This window comes from Emys orbicularis, chromosome 2 (assembly GCF_028017835.1).
Source record: "Emys orbicularis isolate rEmyOrb1 chromosome 2, rEmyOrb1.hap1, whole genome shotgun sequence".
Classification (NCBI taxonomy): Eukaryota; Metazoa; Chordata; order Testudines; family Emydidae; genus Emys; species Emys orbicularis.
Genome location: NC_088684.1, coordinates 124,450,373 through 124,474,593, shown reverse-complemented (window position 1 = coordinate 124,474,593; position 24,221 = coordinate 124,450,373). Strand labels below are relative to the sequence as shown.

At 39.2% G+C, this 24,221-nt stretch overlaps 1 protein-coding gene across 1 annotated transcript in view; it reads right to left on the bottom strand.

The window, feature by feature from the left end:
• Nucleotides 1–24,221, bottom strand: part of PIGN (phosphatidylinositol glycan anchor biosynthesis class N) — a 173,020-nt gene that overhangs the window by 111,956 nt on the left and 36,843 nt on the right. Inside the window, exons 5-9 of the mRNA XM_065398121.1 lie at nt 22,409–22,507; nt 16,292–16,398; nt 12,502–12,626; nt 5,277–5,407; nt 239–355 (exon numbers count right to left, since the gene is read on the bottom strand). Of these exons, the coding sequence (XP_065254193.1) occupies nt 239–355; nt 5,277–5,407; nt 12,502–12,626; nt 16,292–16,398; nt 22,409–22,507 (579 nt within the window). The remainder of the gene's footprint in view (nt 1–238; nt 356–5,276; nt 5,408–12,501; nt 12,627–16,291; nt 16,399–22,408; nt 22,508–24,221) is intronic.

The following is a 24,221-nucleotide window of genomic DNA, read 5'->3' as shown; positions in this document are numbered from 1 at the left end:
GTGAGATTTTGCTCATGAGACAAGCCTTCCACAACCATCACCACATACTTCCCCAACTAACCCTTTTTCTTGTAACGTAGAACACAAGGTCTCTGGGGCAAATTCTGCCTTTGTTTTCTTGCTTACAAACCTTACTGCGCCATAATTTCAATGCAGTTTAAATCCGATGGATGTGAGGTTCAAATATTGCCCTTTCCATTGAAAATTTTTAATGTAATTTGGTGATTTGTTTACATACCTTTTAAAAATTCATCTTCGAAGAACTGGAATGTGACTTTCTGTGGATAATTCACTCCAGCTCCCCAAGCAATCAATGGTGTTAAAGTCTCTGAGGGATGACCAGCCCCATGAGAGCCTACAGATATGACAAACCAAAAGCACAATGACTTGATAAGCAAGGCAAATAGTGCTCTCACAGAGCCAAGTTAAAATTTCTGCCTAGAAAAAATATCCTGGCTATATTCTTCAGGCAGGCTACACTAGCACCATATGTTATTTTACTGCAATGACTAGACATTTTAGAAACCTTTCTTTTAAAATTTGCACTTATGTAGTGACATCTATTTGAGAATCATAAAGCAATTTACAAACATTGGCTAACTTCAGCTTCACCAACACCCTCTGAAATAGATATTTTTCTTCATTTTAAAATATGTGGAAACCAAGGAACAAGGAAATTCAAGTCAAAAATTTCAAATGTGAATGCCCAAAGTTAAGCACTTAGGCTCCAAACCTTCAAAAACATATACATGTGCCTAACTTGCATGTGCCATTGAAACCAAGGGGATTACTCAGGTGTGTAAAGTTAAACATGTCTATACATTTTGGCAAGTTTGGGAACTTAGGCACCTAAATAAGTGACTTGATTTGCAAAGGTACAAAGGATCTGCAGCCTCCACTGCCCTTTTCCAGTGGTGAAAGGTGCCCACTGAACAAGCTGGGGAATCATAGGTGCCCTGTCCTGTTCCCAGTATACCTTACAAAACACATTCTACAAGGTGTGTGTATATAATGAGAAGGGTTTGAAAGAATATCAAATTTAATTACCGGTATGTAATTAAAGATGAAATCTTAATATATATGCTCCAGAAAATTATAAATAAATTAATGGAGATATCCTATCTCCTAGAACTGGAAGGGACCTTGAAAGGTCATTGAGTCCAGCCCCCTGCCTTCACTAGCAGGACCAAGTACTGATTTTGCCCCAGATCCCTAGGTGGTCCCCCTCAAGGATTGAGCTCACAACCCTGGGTTTAGCAGGCCAATGCTCAAACCACTGAGCTATCCCTCCCCCTCCCTGAGATAGAGTTGAGGTTGCGTGTGCAACAACTGGTAGGGTACAAATGAAAGGTTAAAGTTTGCTAACTAACTTTGCTTTCTTTTAAGCCACTTTGAGCCTAAGAACCTGCAGGTCTGGGAAGGATTTGTGGATTTAAGCCCCTACACACAAAGTTCTTCCGCTTCCCTCCGTTTTGATGATTGAATCAGAGATTGTTGTTAATCCAAGAAGGAGAGCAGCTTGAGTACAAAGGAAACTAACTCTGAGAGAGGGGCAAAAGTGCAGGAGCAGGGAAGAATAGATGCTGTTTATCTGCATGGGCTCAATAAGGGAGACCTTCTCCCCTACCTGAACTTGTTTAGATTTTTTTCTCATAGTGCAGGTCTTGGCAGACAGCAGACTGGCAGAGGTTCTAAAACTCCTCTCTCTGCTGCTGTCCCCAACGGACCACAAACTAGCAAACTGTTTTCTAGCAGAGTGAGAGGACTGGCTCATAATGGAAGCATGATTATCCAGCAGAGAAGTCAGGTTGGTATCAGGTGCCAAGAATAGCCTTCTGAATCCCTTGGTGTATCCCAAATCCATTGTTCAGCAAAGCAGAAGGCTGCTAAGCAGCTGGCTGTGGAAATAGGTGACCTAACACATCTCCCTGGAGTGGTAACCACTCTGGGAAGCTTTTGATGCTAGGAAAATCTGCCCCAACCACTGCATTCCCTTCCAATGCAAGATTTCTTTTCTTTCTGAGTTCATAAGCAGGAGCCTTTTGAAGTTGCTGCGGCAGCTGTTCAGTTTCTACAACTACTATAAGGCCTTGGGATGTACCACTAGGGTTTGGAAGTCCCCAGACCCACACATTAAAGGGTTTCCAAGAAGATTTTCTCCCTCCCAGACAAAAAATTTCCAGTGGGAAAAAAAAAAAAAGAAAAATATTTTTCAGGAGAAAGAATTCCTTGAAAAATTCCTCATACAGAAAGCAGAACAGGCAACATTTGCTCTTCTCTATAGAGTACAGAGACTGGGAAAGGACCAGATGGGGAATTTTCAGTTTCAAAAAGGGAGCTCTGCCTCCATTCATCAGGCATGAGCTAGGACCTCTCTCCAGTGTAGTGAATCCATCACAGGAGAAAAGCAAATTTTGGGGTGCATTTTTTTTAAAACTGACCCACGAATGTGTGCCACAGCCTCATTCTTATTATCCCTTTCCTCTCACCCAACTCTCTGACCATCATTCCTTGTGTCATAAGCTCTTTGTGGCAAGAACTGTGTCTTTACTTGTTTTTGTCAGGTGCCTAACACATTTTGAATGGACTCAAAATAAATAATAGCAGAACTGTTAGTACTACAGCTCTAATAAAAGCACTGATCTAAAGCTTTTAGACTCCTGGCTATGGTCCGGATGTGTTTTTTTCAGGCTCGAAAATCCTGGAATCACTAAAGTCAATTGTAAAGCTCCAACTCACTTTAAAGGTATAGGATCAGGCTTTTTATAAAGAGGGACAGGAGAAATCTCTCAAAAATTCAAAGGATACCCCCATTTTATAGAATCATAAAAAAGTAAGGGTGGAAGGGACTTTGAGAGGTCATCTAGTGCTGAGGCAGGACCAAATATATCTAGATCATCCTCAACATGTATTTGTCCGATCTGTTCTTAAAAACCTCTAAGAATGAGGATTCCATAACCTCCCTTGGCAACCTATTCCAGTGTTTCACTATCTGGAGTTTTCTTGTAATATCTAACCTAAATCTCCCTTGCTCCAAATTAAGCCGATTACTTCTGGTCTTACCTTCACTGGACACAGAGAACAATTAATCACCATTCTTTTTATAAACAGTCTTTAACATATCAGAAGACTTATCAGGTTCTCCCCCTAACCCTAACTCCCCCCCCCACCCCAAGTCTTCTTTTATCAAAGCTAATTATGCCTAATTAACCTTTCCTCACAGGTCAGGTTTTCTCAACCTTTTATCATTTTTGTTGCTCTCCTCTGGACTCCCTCCAGTTTGTCCACATCCTTCTTAAAGTGTGGCACCAAAAGTTGGACACTACACTGCTGAGTGCAGCAGAACAATTACCTCCCATGTTGTATATACAACACTCCTTTTAATACACCCCAGAAAGATATTAGCCTTTTTTTGCAACTGCGCCACATTGTTGACTCATTTCAAGTTTCTTCCTTTCCTTCTACTTTCAAAGGCCTTGCGTCGTGATCAATAACCTCCAAGCTAAAGAGAGCTAAAGACAGCTTCCTGCAGAATCCCTAAATATTTTTCCAGGATTCCAGATGCACTTTCCACAAAGCTAGTTAATTTTCAGCTAATGAAACAAAAATCAAAAATATGCATTAACAAAAAAGCTAAGTCAGGCTTAGGAAGATGATAGTGACACCCAAAGTCTTTTTATTGTGGTGAATGCTGCCTGTAAGAACAAACAGGAAACAATTTATTCTAAAATTCAAATGTTCCAATATAAATGTCAGCTAGCTCAACAATAAAATGTAATATTCAAACAGACCTTTGTTTTGCATATGAGCAAATGATAATTGGACTGATTGCTTTCAAAAATAAGTATAAATAAACTCTTATAATCTCTGATGGATTATTAGGAGTAAACAAATCCTGTTATTCCATCTCTGAACAGTTTGTTGTTTTATGCAAAAGGCAATAATCAAACTCTATTTTACTCCTGAACTGTACCTGAAGCATCAATGATTCAAAATACCTCATGCTAATAAATTATAAAAATACTGCTATTCAAAACAAATAGCTTCCATGGATCCTGGGCAGGAAAGTCTCCATGGTTTACCACCCACTAGAACAGAATCTTCCTTCGAGAGGATTAACCTTACCTCAGAATTACAGAATGTTAATGGTAATCATTTTTCTGCCATACTTCCAATTGGACACACGTAGGACTGGCCCAGTGAATGCTCAAGTAAACCCACATTCTGCATCCCCAAACACAACTAAGTAGTAACATATAAAACCGTGAGATTGATTCAAATTGCAGTTTTTCTTTTGTATGAAGAAAAGATATTTGCCACATAGTGCCAGCTTGATACACAAACTTCACTTGTGATATCTGGCAAAAAAACTATAACATAGTACTCAATTTGATTACATCTCTGAAACCAGATGTTTCTTTGCTTGAATGGGGATACTCACAACAAGAGAAAACCTTAGAGGAGAGCACACTCTCTCTTTACCCTTTTTAGTTTACGCTCCTCCTCAGAAGGCTATTAGATGATACAGATGCTTTTTGGAAGACAGATTCTTTACTGGAAAGTTGCAATCTCTTTCCCCTGGAAGTCTGACTGTCACCATAGTGGTACATTTGACCCAGGTCCACCAAAAAGAAATATGAGATTCTCTGAATCTCATATTCTTACACTACAGCACAACTGCTGCCAAGACCTTAGACTGGTAAAATGTACCTCTTTTTTGGTAGCTGACATGATTATTTTATGGTAATTAATTTCATTGGGGGAGGAAGTCATATTTTATCAATCTTTAAGAGAGCATATAGCCAAGCTTTTTCACACATAAGATGAATGTGGCCTTTGGTGTAACTGATAACATGTATTAATAGGACTTTCACCACACAAAATATTTTAAGTAGAAAATGTGAAGAGATCAAAGGACATTAACATAGCTTTTTGTATGCAACTGGAAATTAAGGCTAGGTTTGTCCCCTTTAGTTGACAGGACAGTTTTTGACTTTCACAGAAAGGTCGGAGACTCATTTAAATGGAAACTCCACTACAGTAAACTCTCCCTCTCCATCAGTCCTGAACTCCATCACTCCAGAATCTTCTCCTCCTCAGTCGAAGTTGCAGTGAGTCATTTGGCCCTGTACAAAATCAAGCACCTGGCACAGTGGAGGCAGCAGAGCTTTCATGGTGAGTGAAGCCCTCAAATCTGCTAATGCATATTCTAAATAATCAGAAACTTGCCAATAATCTCAACTGCTAAGTAAATTTAGAGATTTAAAAAGTATCACCCCAATCTGTCATTCCATGGTCAGAAGTTAAGATAAAGGCAGTTTTTCCGTCATTTCCATAAAAATCCTCAAGCATTGAGACAATGTCGTTTATGCCTTCATCAACTTTTCTGATATTGTCCTTGTATTCCCTATAACAAGGAAAGAAAAATATATTTGATTTACTGTGACCTCTGAATTACAGATGGCAGAATACATTGTATATGGTAGATTACCCATTGTCATTAAGGCAAGCCTATTGATTAGGGCCAACTTCATGATTTACATGGCCTCAAGCTGTCAAAGGGAATCTAGAGGTGTCTCTCGCTTCCTCTAGATCTGATACCATGGGGGGGGGGAGGGGAGGGGAGGGATGAGTTGACCTCCTGAGTGTGGTGTGGAGGATTCTTGTATCATTTGTATCTAAGGTCAAACCGGTCTTTGATAGAAGAGACTCTGGAATTTAGTAATTTGCAGGAACTAAGTAGGTGGATACGTGTGACGGTTCTCAGTTGCCCAGGACTGAGAGTCAGTTTGTTATCCCCTACCTCTAGCGAGAGATAGCCTTGCCCAATGGCTAGGTGTTACCGCTCTACCACCAGCAGCCTGTTAGTCATTCAAGCACTCTCCTCTGGCCTATGCCAGCCCTGTCTTCACCTTGCATGTTAATAATAGATGCACCCCTGTCTCTGAGTCCCTTTGAAGAGTTCGCCTGTGATATCCAGCCCAACACTGGCTACTCTCAGAAATCTCAGCTCCTTCGCCCCCAAAGGAGCAGTGTATCCCAGTTTACTGGTTTTACCTTAAACCACCGCTCCCGTAAATCACACGGCACTAGCGAGCAGTTATAATAAAACAAAATTAGGTTTATTTAAGAAAGAAGAGAGAGTCAACTATAAACAATAAAGTGGTGGAAACAAATGGTTACAATACAAAAGCATAAAATGCAAACCTGGGTCTACATTTATTAATAGTTACCTCACCTATCTAATATAGTAGATTATGCCCCCCAAGTTCAGTCTGTTACAGAGCCAGCTGGCTTCACAGGAACTAGGATCCAAACTTTCATGAAAACACCCCCATGCCACAAGATGTTTCCTCAGTGAATGGATACAGAGTGCCTCTCCCCACTCTGTGTTATGCTGAAAAAGTCTTTTGTCTCTATGCATAGAAAGGGCAATCCTTTGTCTGTTGTACTGTTCCCCCCCCCTTTTTTTTTAACCTCCATGTGGTTTTGATTGTTTGAAGTGGTCTCTGACAGTTTTCTATTGATAGACTTGGGATGGAGCAAGGCTAGATAATTGAGCATTGCAATACATTACCGGCTAACCAGGGAGAGGTAACAGTTCCCTCCTGCTTGAATGGGCCATCACTGAGTCCCCTGGTGACTAACTTTTAGATCCAAGATTATAAAAGTGTGCTTTCAGTATAGTTACATTATTCCTTAAACATTACTGTGTTTGCCTTGTGAAGTATCAGTTGAAAACGCATAATCTGCTGAACGTTATTGTCCTGGTAAAATGTGTGTATCAACACTGTATGTAAAGTTATAAGATTTTACTGTATAACGTTGTGGTTATGTTTCCAGAGTTAGAAAAGCAGGCCCAAACCAGTTTTCAAAGACAAAGACACACTGGCACCCCAGCCAGATGTTAATGAACCATCACCTGCTCAAAGAGCCATTCTCTGGCAGAGAGACGGCATGAACAAGAAATGTACATTTCATCACAAGGACGATTCAAACCTTATGTCCACAAGAGACTGTTTGTCACCATGTTTCTAGCACAAGAAATTGAACTATAAAGAGGGGAGAAAAATGCTTGACTTCACTCTCCTCCTCCATCTCTGCTCATGACATCAATGACTCGCAAAGAACTGAACTTGGAGGGGAGAGGCTGGAGTGCTGGCTGGGAGGCTTTTCAGCCAGTACAGACTGCTATAAGCTTTTGCTTTTAAGTTCACTTAGCTTGTTAAGTTAGGCATTTAGTTTGCATTTTATCTTGTATTTCTTTTGTAACCAATCCTGACCTTTATGCCTCATTACTTGTAGTCACTTGAAATTTTTCTTTTCTTTCTGTAGTTAATAAACTTGTTTCACTGTTTTATCTAACCAGTGAGTTTTGATTAAAGTGGGTGGGAAACTCCATTTGGGATAACAAGGCTGGTGCATATAATTTTCCATTGATGAAATGACGGACTTTATATGTGCTTGCATTGTTCAGTAAGGTGCTGGGCAATACAAGATGCACATTTCTGGGGGGAAATCTGGGACTAGAGAATCTGCTGGTGTTCTGAAGTGTAATTCATGAGTGGCTAGCTAACAGCACTCAATACTGTGCAGCTGGAAGCAAGTTTCATGCTGGAGCCTGTGTGTTAACTGACCCAGAGTGGCTGTTCGCTAGTAAAGCAATGTAAAAGGCATCCCAGGTTGGAGAGCTGAGGACAGCTATTCAGCAATCCAGATTGTACCTGTGTAATGTTACAAATAACCGTAGATACATCTCACAATGATTACACTGCTCTACAGCCAAAATGCTTCTGAAATAAATGTAGTCAAACTTTACTAATTCTGGGTCACCGAGAATGAAAATGATGCTTAAAATTGTTGATTGGCTCTAGTTTTCAAGATATGCAACAAATCTTCGCCAGTGGTTGAACAGGAAAAGGAAATCTATGCCTTTTGCAGTGCCAATGATTTGGAGAGAGCCAACAGATCATACCAGCAATTGCTACTTCTGCATGGTGCCTCCAGTTGGGAAAGGTGTGTCAAAGAAGAAAAAGTGGACTGTGCGTTATCCAAACATTCCATCAGCTATACGCCCAGTACCCCACGGAGAAGGACTGCCGGTTCCTGATGCACCAGAATCATTCTCACTTGAGTCAGACGAGGAAGAGGATGAAACTTCTGGTCCTGAACCATCAATGTCACAGGACCCACATTTTCTCCCATCCTCCTCCTCTGAACCACACCTCCTCCCATCCTCCTCCTCTGAACCACACCTCATAACACAAGGTGAACTGAATGACCTTGTCAGGGATTTGGAACTACCCAAGAGTAAGGCAGAGCTGTTGGGCTCCAGACTACAGCAGTGGAATCTCCTGGCAGGTGATGTTAGGGTTTCCATGTTCCGTGACCGTCAAAAGGATCTTGTCCCATTCTTCTTCATGGAAGGTGATCTTGTAGCCTGCAACAACATCCATGGTGTGATGGCAGCCCTCAACATCGTTCACGATCCAGATGAGTGGAGACTGTTCATTGATTCATCGAAGACGAGTCTTAAAGCTGTTTTACTGCATTATGGCAGTAAATAGGGGGGGAGGGATAGCTCAGTGGTTTGAGCATTGGCCTGCTAAACCCAGGGTTGTGAGTTCAATCCTTGAGGGGGCCACTTAGGGATCTGGGGCAAAAATCTGTACTTGGTCCTGCTAGTGAAGGCAGGGGGCTGGACTCGATGATCTTTCAAGGTCCCTTCCAGTTCTAGGAGATGGGATATCTCCATTAATTATTATTATTATTAATTATTATTATTATTATGGCAATGTTTTGCCATCAATTCCAGTTGGTCATGCAGTCCATATGAAGGAAACCTATGACAACTTTTGAAACAACTTTTGAGGTGCATAAACTATGACCAACATCAGTGGCAGCTTTGTGGCCATTTGAAGGTTGTTGCTCTCTTGCTTGGTCTGCAGACTGGATACACAAAGTACTGCTGTTTTCTCTGAGAATGGGATAGTCGTGCAAGAGATTCCCACTACATCAAGAAAGATTGGCCACTCCGACAGTCATTGGAGCCTGGGAGGAAAAGTGTTCAGCATGTTGAATCAAGGAAGATTTTGTTACCACCCTTACACATCAAGCTGGGTCTGATGAAGAACTTTGTCAAGTCCATTGACAAAACACAAGCAGCTTTCAAGTACCTCCGTGGAAAATTTCCAAGGTTAAGTGAAGCTAAGATAAAGGAAGGTGTCTTTGTTGGTCCTCAGATTCGTGAACTTCTTCGAGATGATGCATTTGACCATGCACTGCGTGGCAAGGAAAAGACGGCATGGAAAGCCTTCCAGTTAGTGGCAATAAATTTTCTCGGAAACAACAAGGCAGACAACTACAGGTTGTTGGTGGAAAACCTCCTCAAGGCATACAAAAGCCTTGGTTGCAACATGTCACTAAAGATACATTTTCTGCACTCTCATCTAGATTTTTTTCCACCGAACTGCGGAGCAGTGAGCGACGAGCACGGCGAGCGATTTCACCAGGACATTGCAACAATGGAGAAACGCTATCAGGGCAAATGGAGCCCATCAATGCTTGCAGACTATTGCTGGACAGTGACAAGAGATGCTCCATTTAATGAATACAAGAGACAAGCCAAGAAGCGCCGAGTAGACACTGAATAGGACTAAACTATGTACAGAATAGTTTTTTGCCTTTTGTTTCATAATAAATTTTATTTATATAACCCTTTTGCTGATTTTTAAAGTGTTACATAAACAGGACAGGTGAAATATTATCATGTAAAGCAACCATAAACACATGAAAAGACCTAGGTTTACAATTCATGATTAAAACTCTACTATCTACACAATATACATAGACATAAAATGTAAAAATTTAAATATCTTAGAAACAGTAGCCAATCAGTTGTTTTAATTATCATATTTGAATTCAGCACATCAAAATACATAATAAATAGCACATTTTATCTCTGAAGCAGATGACTTCTCAAAAATTGTAGACCAGTGTTATTAGTCTTGATAAGTTACAAGCTTTCTGTAGATACCTTACATGTTACTCCTTATGGATAAGCACCCTGCAAGACATGTGTTTGGTACAGTGCCTTTGTCTGGTCTGAGATAATAGTTGTTTGCAAAGAACAGGAAAACATTTGGAAAGTGGTCTCCATGTCACAATAATTTAAAGGTGAATTGCAAGCCTTTAAAGAATAACAGTTTTAAAAGAGCCCAATGTATTAACACAGCAGTTGTAGACTTAAAAGTGAAAATTTTAAAACTTTTTTAAGTTACTATTCATACCAATAATTGATTTCATGATGTAGTGCTTGTCTTGAGATTTTGATGAGCCATGGATTCTGTGGGCCCCGAAAACCCTTGTGTGTCTGATGGTGGGCTATAAATCAGTAATTTTTAAGGGGGGGAAGCCACAATGACTAGCTTATCACCAACCAATCAATTCACATTTTTCTAAAAGGCTAGAAAGTATATCCTTTTAAAATAAAGACGGAGAGGAGCACTAACACTTTGATTTAAAGGGCTCACAGTCATGTGCTTTGCCTGCTTCAAAGGTTAGCCCAATTCCTTGCACTGTCTCAGGTGGAAAAGGGTAACACAGAACTCAAGAGGAAAATGAATGGGATTGTCATACATTTTGTTTCAAAATGTTTTTGTAATGATGTACGGCCTTAAAACTTTTTCTTTTTTCAATTGCCAATCCAAAGAACTCTGCAGTTCACCTACAATAAGGCTGCAATATCAGCCTTGTTATTTCTGGATTTCCTGTTTACTGTGGAATTAAGATGGACTCTGAACTTCATTTTGGGCAAAAGGAAAAACAAATAATCTGCCAAGTATTCTTTTGATTAGGTGTATAATTAAGTTTGCTACTGTCCTTGATAATTAGAATTAAGAGATATATGGTGTGACCCTAAAAAACCCACAATGCCAACTAGGCAACTCTATAACAGCAACTCCTGACAAGCCAGACAAACTCACTACAACTAGAACAGGAGTACTTGTGGCACCTTAGAGACTAACAAATTTATTTGAGAATAAGCTTTCGTGGGCTACAGCCTACTTCATCGGATGCATGTAGTGGAAAATACAGTAGGAAGATAGATAGATATATACATATATATATATATATATATATATATACACACATACACACACACACACACACAGAGAACATGAAACAATGGGTGTTACTATACACACTATAAGGAGAGTGATCAGTTAAGGTGAGCTTTTATCAGCAGGAGAGGAAAAAAACTGTTTGTAGACTAACACGACTGCTACTCTGAAACCTGTCACTACAACTAGCACACCACTTTCATGGTATTTATCCACAAAGATATCATGTGAGGTCTTAAATGAAAGCCGGTGTCAAACTGGTTATGAATATTGTTGTAGGATGTACGTACAGATGATATTTAAGGAGCTGTATATGTACTGAAACTATACGTTTTGAAGTCTGTCACCAGAGAAAAACAGGGTTCTTCCAGACAGGAGATAAGATGTGTATCTCCCTGTCAAATGTAAATTAAGCATTGTAAACCAACACAATGAAACCCTTATTTACATATGGAGTCAACAGGAAAGGAGCACATCAGAGAATGAACCACCTGGGGTTGCCCTGTCTCTGGGGCAGACAATGACTTTGGGGAATATAAGTGGAAAGCAAAAAGGCAGCCCTTTATCTAGAGGAAGTAATCAAGATAGTGTGATTAAATTAATGAAAACAGGATCCCAACCTGTCCTGGTTGGAAGCACTGTAAAAGACACTTGGGTGAGACAGACTTCCTTAGACAGAAGATTTAGCTTCTTAAATTTAATCTCTAGAAAGTGTGTTAAGGTTTTGTTTTATATGTAACATTTCTGTTTCCATTATCATTACTCTCTATCTCTTGAATTTTAACCTTTGATGATAAACTTCTTATTGTTTTCACTAGAAATCTATTTCAGTGCTTTGATGTTAAATAGTACCTGATTTGGAGTTGAATCATCCAAAGCAGGTGTGTACTGTTCCCTTGGGGATAGCCAACTGGTATTTGTGAGAGGGTTAAGTGCATAAGGGGCTGAATACTACAGAGAAATGCTTTAAAGGGGCTCGGGTGCAGCTATTGTTAATCTGCAGGGCAAAGACAGGGCTGGCATAGCCCAGGGAAGATTGTTTAGGTGCTAACAGACAGGAGGTGTCAGGGAGCCAGTAAATCTCCCTCTTGCTGGAGGCAGGGAGGAACAAGGTGACTCTCAGTCCTTGGCAGCCTGAGAACAGTCAATTATGCTAATATATCTGTATATGCTACTGTAGCTATATGCAAATTAATGAAAACTTAGAGTTTAATTTGTCATGGCAACTTAAAACTTTGCCCCTTGTACAATCTCATCAAAACTGCAAGCCTTTTATCTGGATTGGTAAATATTGTTGCAGAGAAAAAGTTGACTTAGGACACAAAAATGTTGTGTGTTAAATGCTAACAAGAAAGTTATATTTAGCATGTCAAATTACCTGGAGTTTGGCCGATGAGCATGTCCATTTGTGTCTATCCCTAGCAAATGCAGGAATAGAACTACTTTTTCTTCATTTACTTTAGAGAACAATGTTTGATTACTTCTGGCAGCTTGGAAGAAGTTCTATAGGGAAGAAATCATCAAAAGATTATTCTGAGAATCATGGAAAAAAAGGAGAGACAGCCTATTAAAATGCAGATTTTATTTAATGTTTATATCACAGGAGTTGTATTGTGCAAAACTATGAAACAGCAAATTAATTACTGTGCAATTCTGTTTATCTGAAGATAATATTCCAGTAAAATTTTCACTGCTGGGGCTCACCTAGAGCAAGACAGGCAGAAATCTTCCAGTTCTTAAGCTTTTACGGTCCCTATGAGCAGTGATAGCAGGTAGGATTGTGAGCTATCCTTTCCTTCTTTCTTTTGTATTGGTGGTCACACACTATACCTGAGCTTAACTGCTGCTTTGTAACCTTCCACTTATTTCTTGATATGAAGTGGGAAACACAGGCATCCCAAATAAAAGTGAGAAATGACTCTTCCTAAATGACCATTATTATTAAAGTAAATGTTGGGGTGTTAGCTGTCAGATGACCATTATTTTTGCATTCTAAACGCAAACTCAAACAAGGAACATCCCAAACACAAGAAAAATTCTAGGGAGTGGAATGATTTGGGTTCTCCTACTTTGGAAACAGGTTTTGCAGGACCGAAATACCAAAACATGGTTCATCTCCAGAGACCAAATCAAAGCAACAGTGTTTTGTAAATGTATGGAGTGTGAAACATGCATCTGCCTTGCATATGTCTGAACAGAGACTTCCCTAAGGCATGAACTGGAAGCCATTCTGTCTCAGAACAAATGAACCTTGGCATGGCCATCTGGTTTTACACCAGCCATATTACAGTAATGTGAAATACAACCGGACAGCCATTTTAACATGATCCTCTTAGTGACACTGCACTGCCCAGGGAAATAGTGTCGAATGAAACAAGAAGCTGGGTAGACTTTCTAAGGGTTTTTGTCCAAGAAGAATCTCAAGCACTTTGCAACATCAACATGGAAAAGGACCTCACTGGGATGGCAGGTGGATGCGGAAAGATCGTTGTCAGAAGAGGATGCTCATTAAGATTTAACTCTGGCATCATTCTTGCAAAGGAATCTCTGGTTTGTATGTAAAACTCATAATTAGGGCCCTACCAAATTCAGGGTCCATTTTGGTCAATTTCACAGCCAGAGAATTTTAAAATTGGTCAATTTCACGATTTCAGATGTTTACATCTGAAATTTCAGGGTGTAACCGCGGGGGTCCTGACCCAAAAGGGGATTATAGGGGGTGTCGCAAAACTGTTGTAGGGGGGTCATGGGATTGCCATCCTCACTTCTTTGCTGCCTTCAGAGCTGGGCTCTAAAGACGGCAGCTGCAGAGCTTCCTGAAGCTGGAGGTGACTCCCAGAGGTGGAGGTGAGTCTGATCTCCCCCTGCTGCTGGGGTCCATGCTGGAGCAGTGAAATTGACAAGAAAGCTGCTCACAGCTCTGGCTGTCACCCCATTGGCTCCTGGCTCCAAGTTGGGCTGCCCTTGGGTTCCCGGCTCCCCGTTCCCAGCTGGACTGCTGTCCGGGCTCCCCACTCCTCGCTCGAAACTGGGCTGCTACCTGGGCTCCCTGCTCTGAGCTGGGCTGCCCCACCCAGGCTCTCAGCTCCCACTGCGAGGCAGGTTGTGCCTGCCCAGTTTCCTTGGGGCTCCCAGCTCCCCACTGGGTTGCTGCCTGGGCTCCCCCCACAGGCAGTCCGGCTGCACCAAGGCTCCCGGCTCCCCGCTGGAAGCCCTTAAATTGGCAGGGGTTTGAAATGCAAGGCAGCCAGAAATAAGGCTGGTGGAAGCCAGAGTGAGACCTTGTGCTTGTAGGCAGGCGGCTACTGGTGTCAGGGCTCTGAACAAAAGCTGCATAGCATAAAAACACCCAAGATTACAGGGCAAGCAGTGACAGAACCCATTACCGGTCTGGATGGTCCCCAAAATATTACATCCACTCACTTAAATCTGCATATAAGTGGCATTATTATATAGTCTTCTCCTAAGTCCTAATTCAAGAAAACTATAATTGAAGTCATTGGGTATTTAAAACATGAAACAAACAATAATAGATATTGAGTAGGGACACTGTAAGTGATGGAATGCTCAGTTTGCCTGCTTTCTGCAAACAAATTCTTGCAGGGGTCCACCTGCAGATATTTGATTGCAGGATCAGAACTCTTGCAAGGATTTCCAAACCACAGCCGCACTACGAGTGCTATATTTGAACATAGGAAAGAGTAAGCCTGCTTTTGCGACTTAAAAAAAATATCAAGTAAAAGGCAAGTTTAAGTTTCAAATTCCTGAAATTAAAAACTTCATCATGTTTCAAGGCAAATCCTTTCGAGGCCTAATTAGCCAGAATGCCATCTGAAAAGAAGGAAATATAGATCTGTGGTTTTCTCTTTCGTTAGCTGAGTTCCCATGAAATTTCAAAAATCTCAGAGAAAGTCTGATGGGGGGGAGGGGGGGGGGGGAAGAAAAAAAAAAAGACATACCAGCAAATACTGATTTATAATGAAAAACAGTTACCGACAATTTACTGGACACTCATTTCTGCAACTTGGCAGTCACCACATTGACATTCAATCAATCTAATAATATGGAACAGGGTAGAGAAGAGGAGCCATACAGTTTTGAAGAAGTGTTAATTTTCCAGATTTAAATTTTCACATGCATTCATATGTAAGAGAAGGGAAAGTGTGTTGAGTGTGGTACTAATGAAGTGTAACAGGAACAGGAAGGAAGGCTTATTTTATACGTTCTGGGGTGCGCACTCCATCTAGCTTTGTGTGTACATTACATGACATTGCACAGTCCGAAATCAATGCAGGGTTACACATAGGTGTGTTACAACAAAGATAGGCAACAGTTAACGTTTCACAGTTTTGCAAAAAAGTGGGTTAGAATTTTAAATTCAGGTTCACCTTCTGAATTATTTATTAATACATTAGTTGCATATATTAACAAAATATATAATGTTATCAAATGGATTAGTAACAGAACTTCTCATAAGTCATAACTATGTGGATTTTGTTGAAAGGGTGTATATGCCTGTTTAATATAGAATGTAAAATTTCAAGCATCATAGCTCTATTAAAGTTTCTCAAGTTTTTCTAAATTAATGAATTTCTAATTGAAACTTTGATAATTACTTCATTGATTTTTCCTATCAGTGTTTTCATTTGAGAGCCAGAATACTGTAGATTTGTAATACGCTTTTCTTTTTTAAAAATTAAATCAGCTGGTGATCAGAAAAAAGTAAAAATTCTTCCAATTAAGGAGAATGGAAAAGGCATTAAGTGATTAATATAACCTTAACCAACAATCAATGAATTTACATTGAAATACCCATCTGTTAAGTATTCAGGAAAGTGATGTGAACAATGGAAATAAATTAATCCACCCACCGTGAAATAGGCAGATACCTCGTTATCTTGTAAAATGTGTTGAATATTTGAATGATCAACTGGAATCACTCCTGCATTTTTAGTAGTTTAAGGTTGTGTGTCATATGTGATTGCAAAAGATATTCTGTAGATATGCAGTAGGAAACACAATTTTTAAAAACTGGCTTTAGAAAAAGCACTAGAAAGTTTACTGCAAGGAGCAGTCTTAAACCTGACAACGGTATTTTCTTCTATTGCCCAGTTGCAACCTGTGTCTATAATGCATAAGTGATATAAAACAGAGAAATATTTATTCACCTTAACATGGTCAAAAACCCAAGTGTCTAGTTTAGTTGCATCTTGTGCTCCAAAGTCTTCCTTTTCTGCAGTGTAACAGTACGTATAAACGTGATCCCCACTGGCACCTGCAAAAACAATACAGATGCAATATTGGGTGGAAGCAAGAAAATTTAACTTTTTTTTCCTTAATAAAAAAATATAGATTGCATGTTAAAATACAGGACGTGAGGGAGAAAAATATCGATAAACCCATAAAAAGACAAGAAAAGAGATTAGAAAGAAGAAAATGCCTCTTGAATAATCTTAATTCACTCCTCATTTTATATTCTATTGTTTCTTGAGTTGTATAACTATTCTCTTATCAGCCAGTGTATCAATAGTACCAACATCAGAGATGTCCTTATGCCTGAAGTTCCTTCAGTTCCTGGAAGGAAATAATGTTTGGAAAAGCAAAAATTGAGTGAAATACAATCCAATTTTATCAAAATGAAATGGGCAATATAGAATTTATTAGAAAAACAAGAGTTTGGAAAAGGGCTTGTCTACATGAACATTTAGTTCATGGCAAGCTGGGGTATAAATCTACCCCACACTAGCCTGCCATGCACTAAACAGTATGCCTATACATGGAGATGGGGATATGATTCCCAACTCCAGGAGACTAATTCACTTTGGAAGTGAATTGAACTAAACAGAATTAAGGACATTTTACTTCTGAATGAGAGAATGTACACACAGGGGTTTAATGCAGCTTAATTAATCCACTTCTAATTCACACCTTTAGTTAATTTGGGTTAACTTTCCTCTGCACCCCTATCTAGACAGCTCCTAAGACGACGACTTTTTCACATAAGTAATAAATGCTTGGCGTCGTATTTGAATTTAGATTTTCAGATCAAAGAGATTCTACTGTACTGCTTCTATCACTCTGACACAGATTAATAACTGGAAATTAAGAAAAGATTAAGAGAAGATATACCCAAAGGCCACTAAAATGCCATTTTACCTCAGATGTTGCAAGATGCTGGTCAAGAGGTCAAAGTGCAGATCACTATTCTGGAATTGGTGATTAAAGATGCAAAAATCAAATATAAAACATCTTTACCTCTAGCTTTGATACACAAAGACTTCTAACTTCCAGATATTAAACCTAATGTGAAACCAAGTGAGACAATGCCATATCATCGAGACTTTAATAAAAGAAATTATAACACTCAGTTTTAAACAGCAAAAAAATGGGTAAAGAAAGCTCAAGGAAGGATGCAGATTAGTTACTTCCAATCAGTAGGGCAATCCCACTACTGTAATATGCAAGGATAATTTGGGAATGGATTGGGACCTGCACAATCTTCAAAGTCTTTATCTTTAAAAATTAGGTCTGATGCATAAAAAAGGCAGGCATCACTTAAAATGAATGCATTTTTCTGAAAATTCTCAAACAGGCACTGATGTGGAAAAATATAGTATCTGGACAAGACAATCTCATTTTGTACACATTAAAGACTATACCATGCTATCTTGTGAAACAGAGAAAAGAGAAAACACATCAAAGTACTGAATTTTTGAAGTCCTGATGAGATCTGAAATCAGGTGGAACTTATAGAAATTCTGCAGTCTGGCTGAGCTGTTGAAGTCACAGGGCTCTAAGCAAGGCTATTTCTATTATTTCTGCATAAACTTCCAATGGGGAAATGTTCTTCTGTCAGTTCATAGCAACATAGAATCCAACTGATTTGTATAGTGCAATTTCCAGACTTGTGGGTGAACTAACATACAAAGTTCAAGAGCTAGCATTTACCTGGATTATACCAAAGCCTAGCTGAAGTGTTACACAAACTTCAATACCATTAAAAAAGGATTTTAGGACAGGAACCTGAAAGCTGTAGCCCTTCATGTGTCATCTCTGTTTTGCAATGGGGTTTATTTAAAAATCCAGAACACATAGTTTGCTGAGTTGCTGTCAGAATAGTGAGTAGAGTCCTCCAAGGCACTTTTTAAAATCTGTTTATTACTGTCAATGGAGTTGAACTGAATGGATAAAGTATACCAAAAAAGGAGGCAAAGCTCACCAGCCTTGGTAGCTGTTGCAACCATCCTTGTTGATATTATGTGATGATGCATTGTTGTACCATCTTCTGGTGATGGGATACAGCAAGGGAAAGAAATTGGGGATCAATCTGAAACAAGTTCCTGTCCCTGAGAAGTGCCAGCACCAGGAAACCAAAATTAAGTATGTGCAGTGTATGGGCTGATTAGGGGTACACTCCTAACACTCCCCACCCTAATTTTTACCCGGATGAAGAATTTGTATTAATGTAAAAACAAATAAAACAGTGGGTGCAATGGCTCCTTCCATAGAAAATTTTGAAACACTTCACTGCATTTTAGATTCTATTATGACACTTCAAAAGAGAGACTATGAAAAATATCTACTATGTATTAAGTACTGTATCTATCTTTGGAGACAGAACCGACAGGAGAGGGAAAGCCTCCTTTTCCCTCTATTCTGCCAGAGGGAGGAGGTGGCAGGGATTTGGGGAAAAGAACTTCCTTTAGAAGAGATGAGAAAAACAGGGGAAGCTCAGCTAGAACACTTCTTCCAACCATGAGCTGTTGCTGCTCTTTCCACTAACTAGACAGACTGGGAGCCCCAGAAACTACCCAGTCAGGTATCAGTTCCTCCCACATCAGATTTCCATGTCTGATGTGTCTTCTCACCAACAGATTGCATCCTCATGGTGGTGAGCAGAGTCCTAGTCAAAGAGTGCAGAAGGGGTATGCAAGGTCAGCATCTTAGGGGGTGATGCATGTCAGTCTTCAAGCTGAGAGATGTGTATCTAGTTCTGATAGTCATTAATAGCAGATTCATTAGGCATCACCTGCTGTTAAAACAGTATGCCAGGCACGCTATATGTGAACCGGCAAAGGGTAGGACCCTTCAAGAAAAAAACAGCAGTTATTCACATAGTAAGTGTGCTCCTTTGAGATGCTTGCTTTCATGGATTTCGTGTCAGTGATGCAACTTGGAACTTTTGAACAGTAGTGTTTGCTGAGGATGCCCCACATGCAGCCTGTCTGTATCTCAGAACCCCACAACCATAGTTATTATAGTTAGCAGCATTAGAATTCTTAGCCTCATCTAGTCTCCATCAAGGCTCCAATGAGTTGTTCACATATTATTGCAGACCTACCTAAGCATGGACAAAACCAAATATAACATTATGTCACCTGAAAAGTAGAGCTCCTAGCTCTGTTACTGCGGCAGTTCTCTGTCTGATGAATTCCCCATGGTTCACCAGCGGAAACACCGCTCTAATAGGACATCTATGTCAGAGACTTTAGCATGTGCCCAGGAGTCAGGAACTGGTAGGGAGGAGGCACAGATAGGATGAAGGCAAAAGGCACTTAGGAACACAGGCTGTCTGTGATGGAATGTGAGTCAAGGGAGCCTGGGCAGCAGAGGAGAGTAGCATCAGCTAACAGAAGTATCTGATGGATCTGAGCAGTTGCGTTTTCTTGGCATAAAGTAGTAATGATGGACTAGGAGGGAAAAAAAACACCTGTTTTTCTATTTAAGTCCAAAATTTGAAAAGTGGTCTGTGACTGATATGTACTGAAAATGGGTGAACTTGAAGTTTGGGGCTCATGGGGACTGTGGTGGTTTAGCTAGTTTCAAGGCCAAATATAAAGAGGACCATTTTTAAAATCTTTCCTTGGCAAAAATTAATATATATTTGACACTAAAATATTGTAAAAACTTATTATTCTCTGAAAAAATAGTGTTAAATTCCAAGACTAAATGCATGCATTAAAGAAAGAGAAAGAGAGATTTTAATTCTGCTTTAACTGTATCTTAAAATATATTGTACATTAAAGTACGGAATTGCTATAGGCATTTCAGTGACCAATGGAAAATAAAAGACTAAATCACCTGGGTCAAAAAATCTTTCAGAAATTCAGATTTCTAAGGATCAGTATTTTGGTATTTAAGAAAAACAACAATTAAAAACTATTATTTTAGTTGGGGACAAAGAATCTACTACATTTTAGATTTCTCTACTGAAATATACAATAAATCCTTTACTGTAATGCACTTTTCTGACAAGACAAGGAAATGTCCTGGCAAACTATATTTAAGCATTGTTGCAGATAGAGCCATGCTAGCTAGTATTTTCCCCCTGGTTAGCTTAGACTGGAATAGACAACCATTGTGTAGAAGTTACATTGAAATTTGGATGATCATACAAATGTTTGAAAAGTCAAGGATAACTAATTCAATTATGGAAACTATAATCTAACTCATTGATGATTATTAGGCAGCAGGCTTTTCATGCGAGTATTCTGACTACTTAGCTATAAAGCTGTCAAGTGGTATAAAGGACCATAGTTTGATATTTTATATTGTTAGCATATAAAACAAACATTTATAGTAAGCATTTACTTTGGGAAAATAAATACCTCCACTAATATATAAAGGTGAATTAACTCCTTCTTAGAAACTACTTATTCCAATCCATTTCCCAGAGTTGTATATGCTCCTTAATGACTTCAGTGTGAGATTGTACCACAAGTTTCTCAAGTGATATGGTAAATACCATTTACCTTCTTTCTCAAACAAATCCAGTGAAAGATAGCACAGTACACTAAAACTGAATTCCACAAATCCTTTCCCAAGAACACATGGCTGCAAAAATGTAAACAATCTGCCAATGGGCTGGATGCCACATTCTCTTCCCATCCCCCCCCAAACCCAAGCTTCAAGCAGAGGTCCTGGGAAAGACAGATTCCCCAGAAGAGATTATTTTGCAGCTAATCATAAAACTGTTTTTCAGATTAACGCAGAAGTGGAAAAAAGGAGGGGGGTGGGAAACCAAATTATTCTTTCTTAATCCAATCACTGAAAATAATGGGGTTCAGGCAAAGTACAATTATTGTCATCGTGAAATATATTTAAAACAATTCTCTCAATTCTAAAATTATCTAGGAGGAGGCAACACTGGAGTTTACCATATTATTCTGGTTCATGGATTTCAAATTTAGCTACAACAGTAGAATGTACATTCTTCTTAGGGGTTCGGGGGGTTCCGCCACATCCTTTTCACAATCTCTAGGATCCCCAATTTGTCATTCCCTCTCAATCCCCTGTTTATATTCCCTACTCTAAATCCCCAGAGCATAGCCACCATCCTTCTGAAGAAGACCGGATGGAATTTCCTTTAGAAGTCCCTTAATTGGCTGACATGTCACTTGAGTGAAATGCAAACAATATGTAGGACCAAGCACACTGCTTCCAGTGTACTCCCAGCCTTTACCAACCCAGGGACTGAGAGATCAGCACTAGTAATCTAATCCTGAGCTCAAGGACAGCATCACAAAACTCCATGTTTGCATTTTCATATACTGTATTCCCACTTATATTTTACTGATCTAAAATAGGAGTGAGAAAACGTCTAGTAAATCCCATCTCCATTTAATATGTACAACAGGCACAGGAACAACAAAATGAGGAAAACGATTGTTAATCTCAGTTTCTTAATGAAAGTCATAGCTATGTCAAATTTAACAGTAATTTTTAAATTACAGAAGTTTCAGAATTGCAACAGTATATGCAATTTTTATATCACACACCCTGGACCTAAGAAACTGCGCGTGGGGCTAAATTGCACTATTAGGTAGGTAAAATTAGGAAAGCATCAGAATAGTCCATAAATAGTAGTGAGAAGATATGCTCTATTTAAAGCTTGTTTTCTTTTCTGGTCTGTGATGAGGAATATTTCCACCCCACTCCCAAATTAACAGGCTTCATGCTAGAAAAGACGTGTTAGCATTCACTGTGTTAATAAAGTCACAACCACCGTAAGCCATCACTGGAGAATTTGATTTACCTATTGTACAAGACCAGGACTTATCCTACTCCTCTATGTAGTATTTCTGTAAGGTTTCGTTTTTATAATTTGTATGTAAAATGTAATTTATAATAATACAAACAAAGCCCTACAGAAATGCTAACTACTGGTAAATACTGCAAATACCTATCTGACTAATCTACTTTTTTTTAAAAAAAACTTTTAAACCACATCATAACTACCAGTGTAGTGTTTATCAGCTAATAAGATACACCCCATTTAAGCTTACCTTTAGCAAACATAGGTAAAATATCTGGACTTCCCCAGCTCCAAGTATATTTACTTTCATTGAAAACTGAATCAAATTCCACTGGGTTCTCCTTCCATCCTGTCAAAACAAACAATGTTAAAGGGGTTGTTCAGGTGTAAGAGAGAGCCTGATCTGGCCCATTGTCTAAAGATGAATAGTACTAGAAAATAGGGAACATTTTTAAGTCTTTATTATAATATTTAATAGTAAATGCTAGAGTTAAGATTACATTTGACTTCCACTGTAACCCCATTTGCTTATGCTCATAAATCTGGGTGAAAAAAACCTTTTTTGGCTTCATAGTTGGTCTCTTGTGTCAATGGTTTTAGTAAGTCTAAACAACAACCGACCACTCTTTTTTCCATTAAGCAAGGATGACAAACAAAATTACTCATTTTTTTCCAAAGTAAGATAATTTAAAGACTTTATTTTGTGCATGCATAATTCAGAAGTGTTTGAACTTTATTAGTACCCATGGAAGAGTAACCTCCAGGCTAATACCTGTACTAATAAAAGAATTATAAGTGATTGAAAGTTTGGGCTTCTCCATGTGTAGTACAAAGCTTCCACTAAGTTTAGAGTTCAAATACTACCTATAGGACTGGAGAATAACGTGAATATCTGATGAACCTTACAGCATGACTGGAAAACTATTTGTTGCCCAGGAATTTAAAGAGAGGGGGAATTTAGGAAGAAGGGAGGGGGATTACCTCCTGTTACAGCACTAAGAGGGTATGCGTAATTTCATTCACCTTTAATGGAACAAGCAATCTATTTGTTATAGGAGTTAATGATTGGAGATTAATTTTAAAAATTGTCAGGGCACGTAGCGCACTGGCTGGATGCTTGTTAGTTAAATTAATGTCTTCTAATAAATTTAAAAGAATAAATAAATAAAACACATAATCTTGTTGTTTTATAGTTATATGAATGAGGTTGATTTGCACAGCTGTGTACTGATCTATCTACATAACTATGGAAGTACAAAGTGAAAGCTCTGCAATATATACTTTGAGGATAACTCCCACGTCGGCCCAATGGGGATGGATTACAAGACTCTGTTTTGAACAGTATTGAAAAAACACTGCCAGCACTCAAAACTTAATAGTCGTCTTACTTCTTTCTAGCTTCTATAAATGTCTTTGACACAATCAAAGGGACACAGAGAAGAATTAAAGAATGAAACAGTTTGTGCCCCTCTGACACTGGAAACTAAATATTATTTGTCTTTTTGACATATCTCATCTTCACCAATCTGGGGAGCCATAATTGGGATTTCCCCTGCCCATACCCTCAGCTCTTATTTTTATAAAGTAAAAAAAACAAAACACAGCTCTTGTCAAAAGAGCTAGACTGATAGCCTTGAAGTCTGAAGCCCTCAGTACATGTAATTTAGCCCTCAGTACATGTAAAGCAGTCAGAGGCAGCTCATGCTTAACCCATGCTATCCTGCCAATGTACCTCAACCCTGATCTGTATGGACTAGTTTATTCACCATGTCCATTCAATTCTTGGCCTCTCTGCTGAGACTGCATCCAAGCTTGGCCAGTTGTGAATAAGGACACCTATTCATTAGGATCAGGACTAAGACCATCAACTAATTTTATTTAGGCAGAGGTTCAAATGAATAAATAAACAATCATTTTTAAAAGATCAGGCTTTATAATAGATTTGCCATCTGGCTCTCCTTGAGGGCCAACGGCCTCCCGTATTCTAAGTTCCTGTCCCTTGACCTCTGGCCCCAATCTCTAGATTTCTAGTGAGTAAATCCCTCCCTGAGGCACGTCACCAT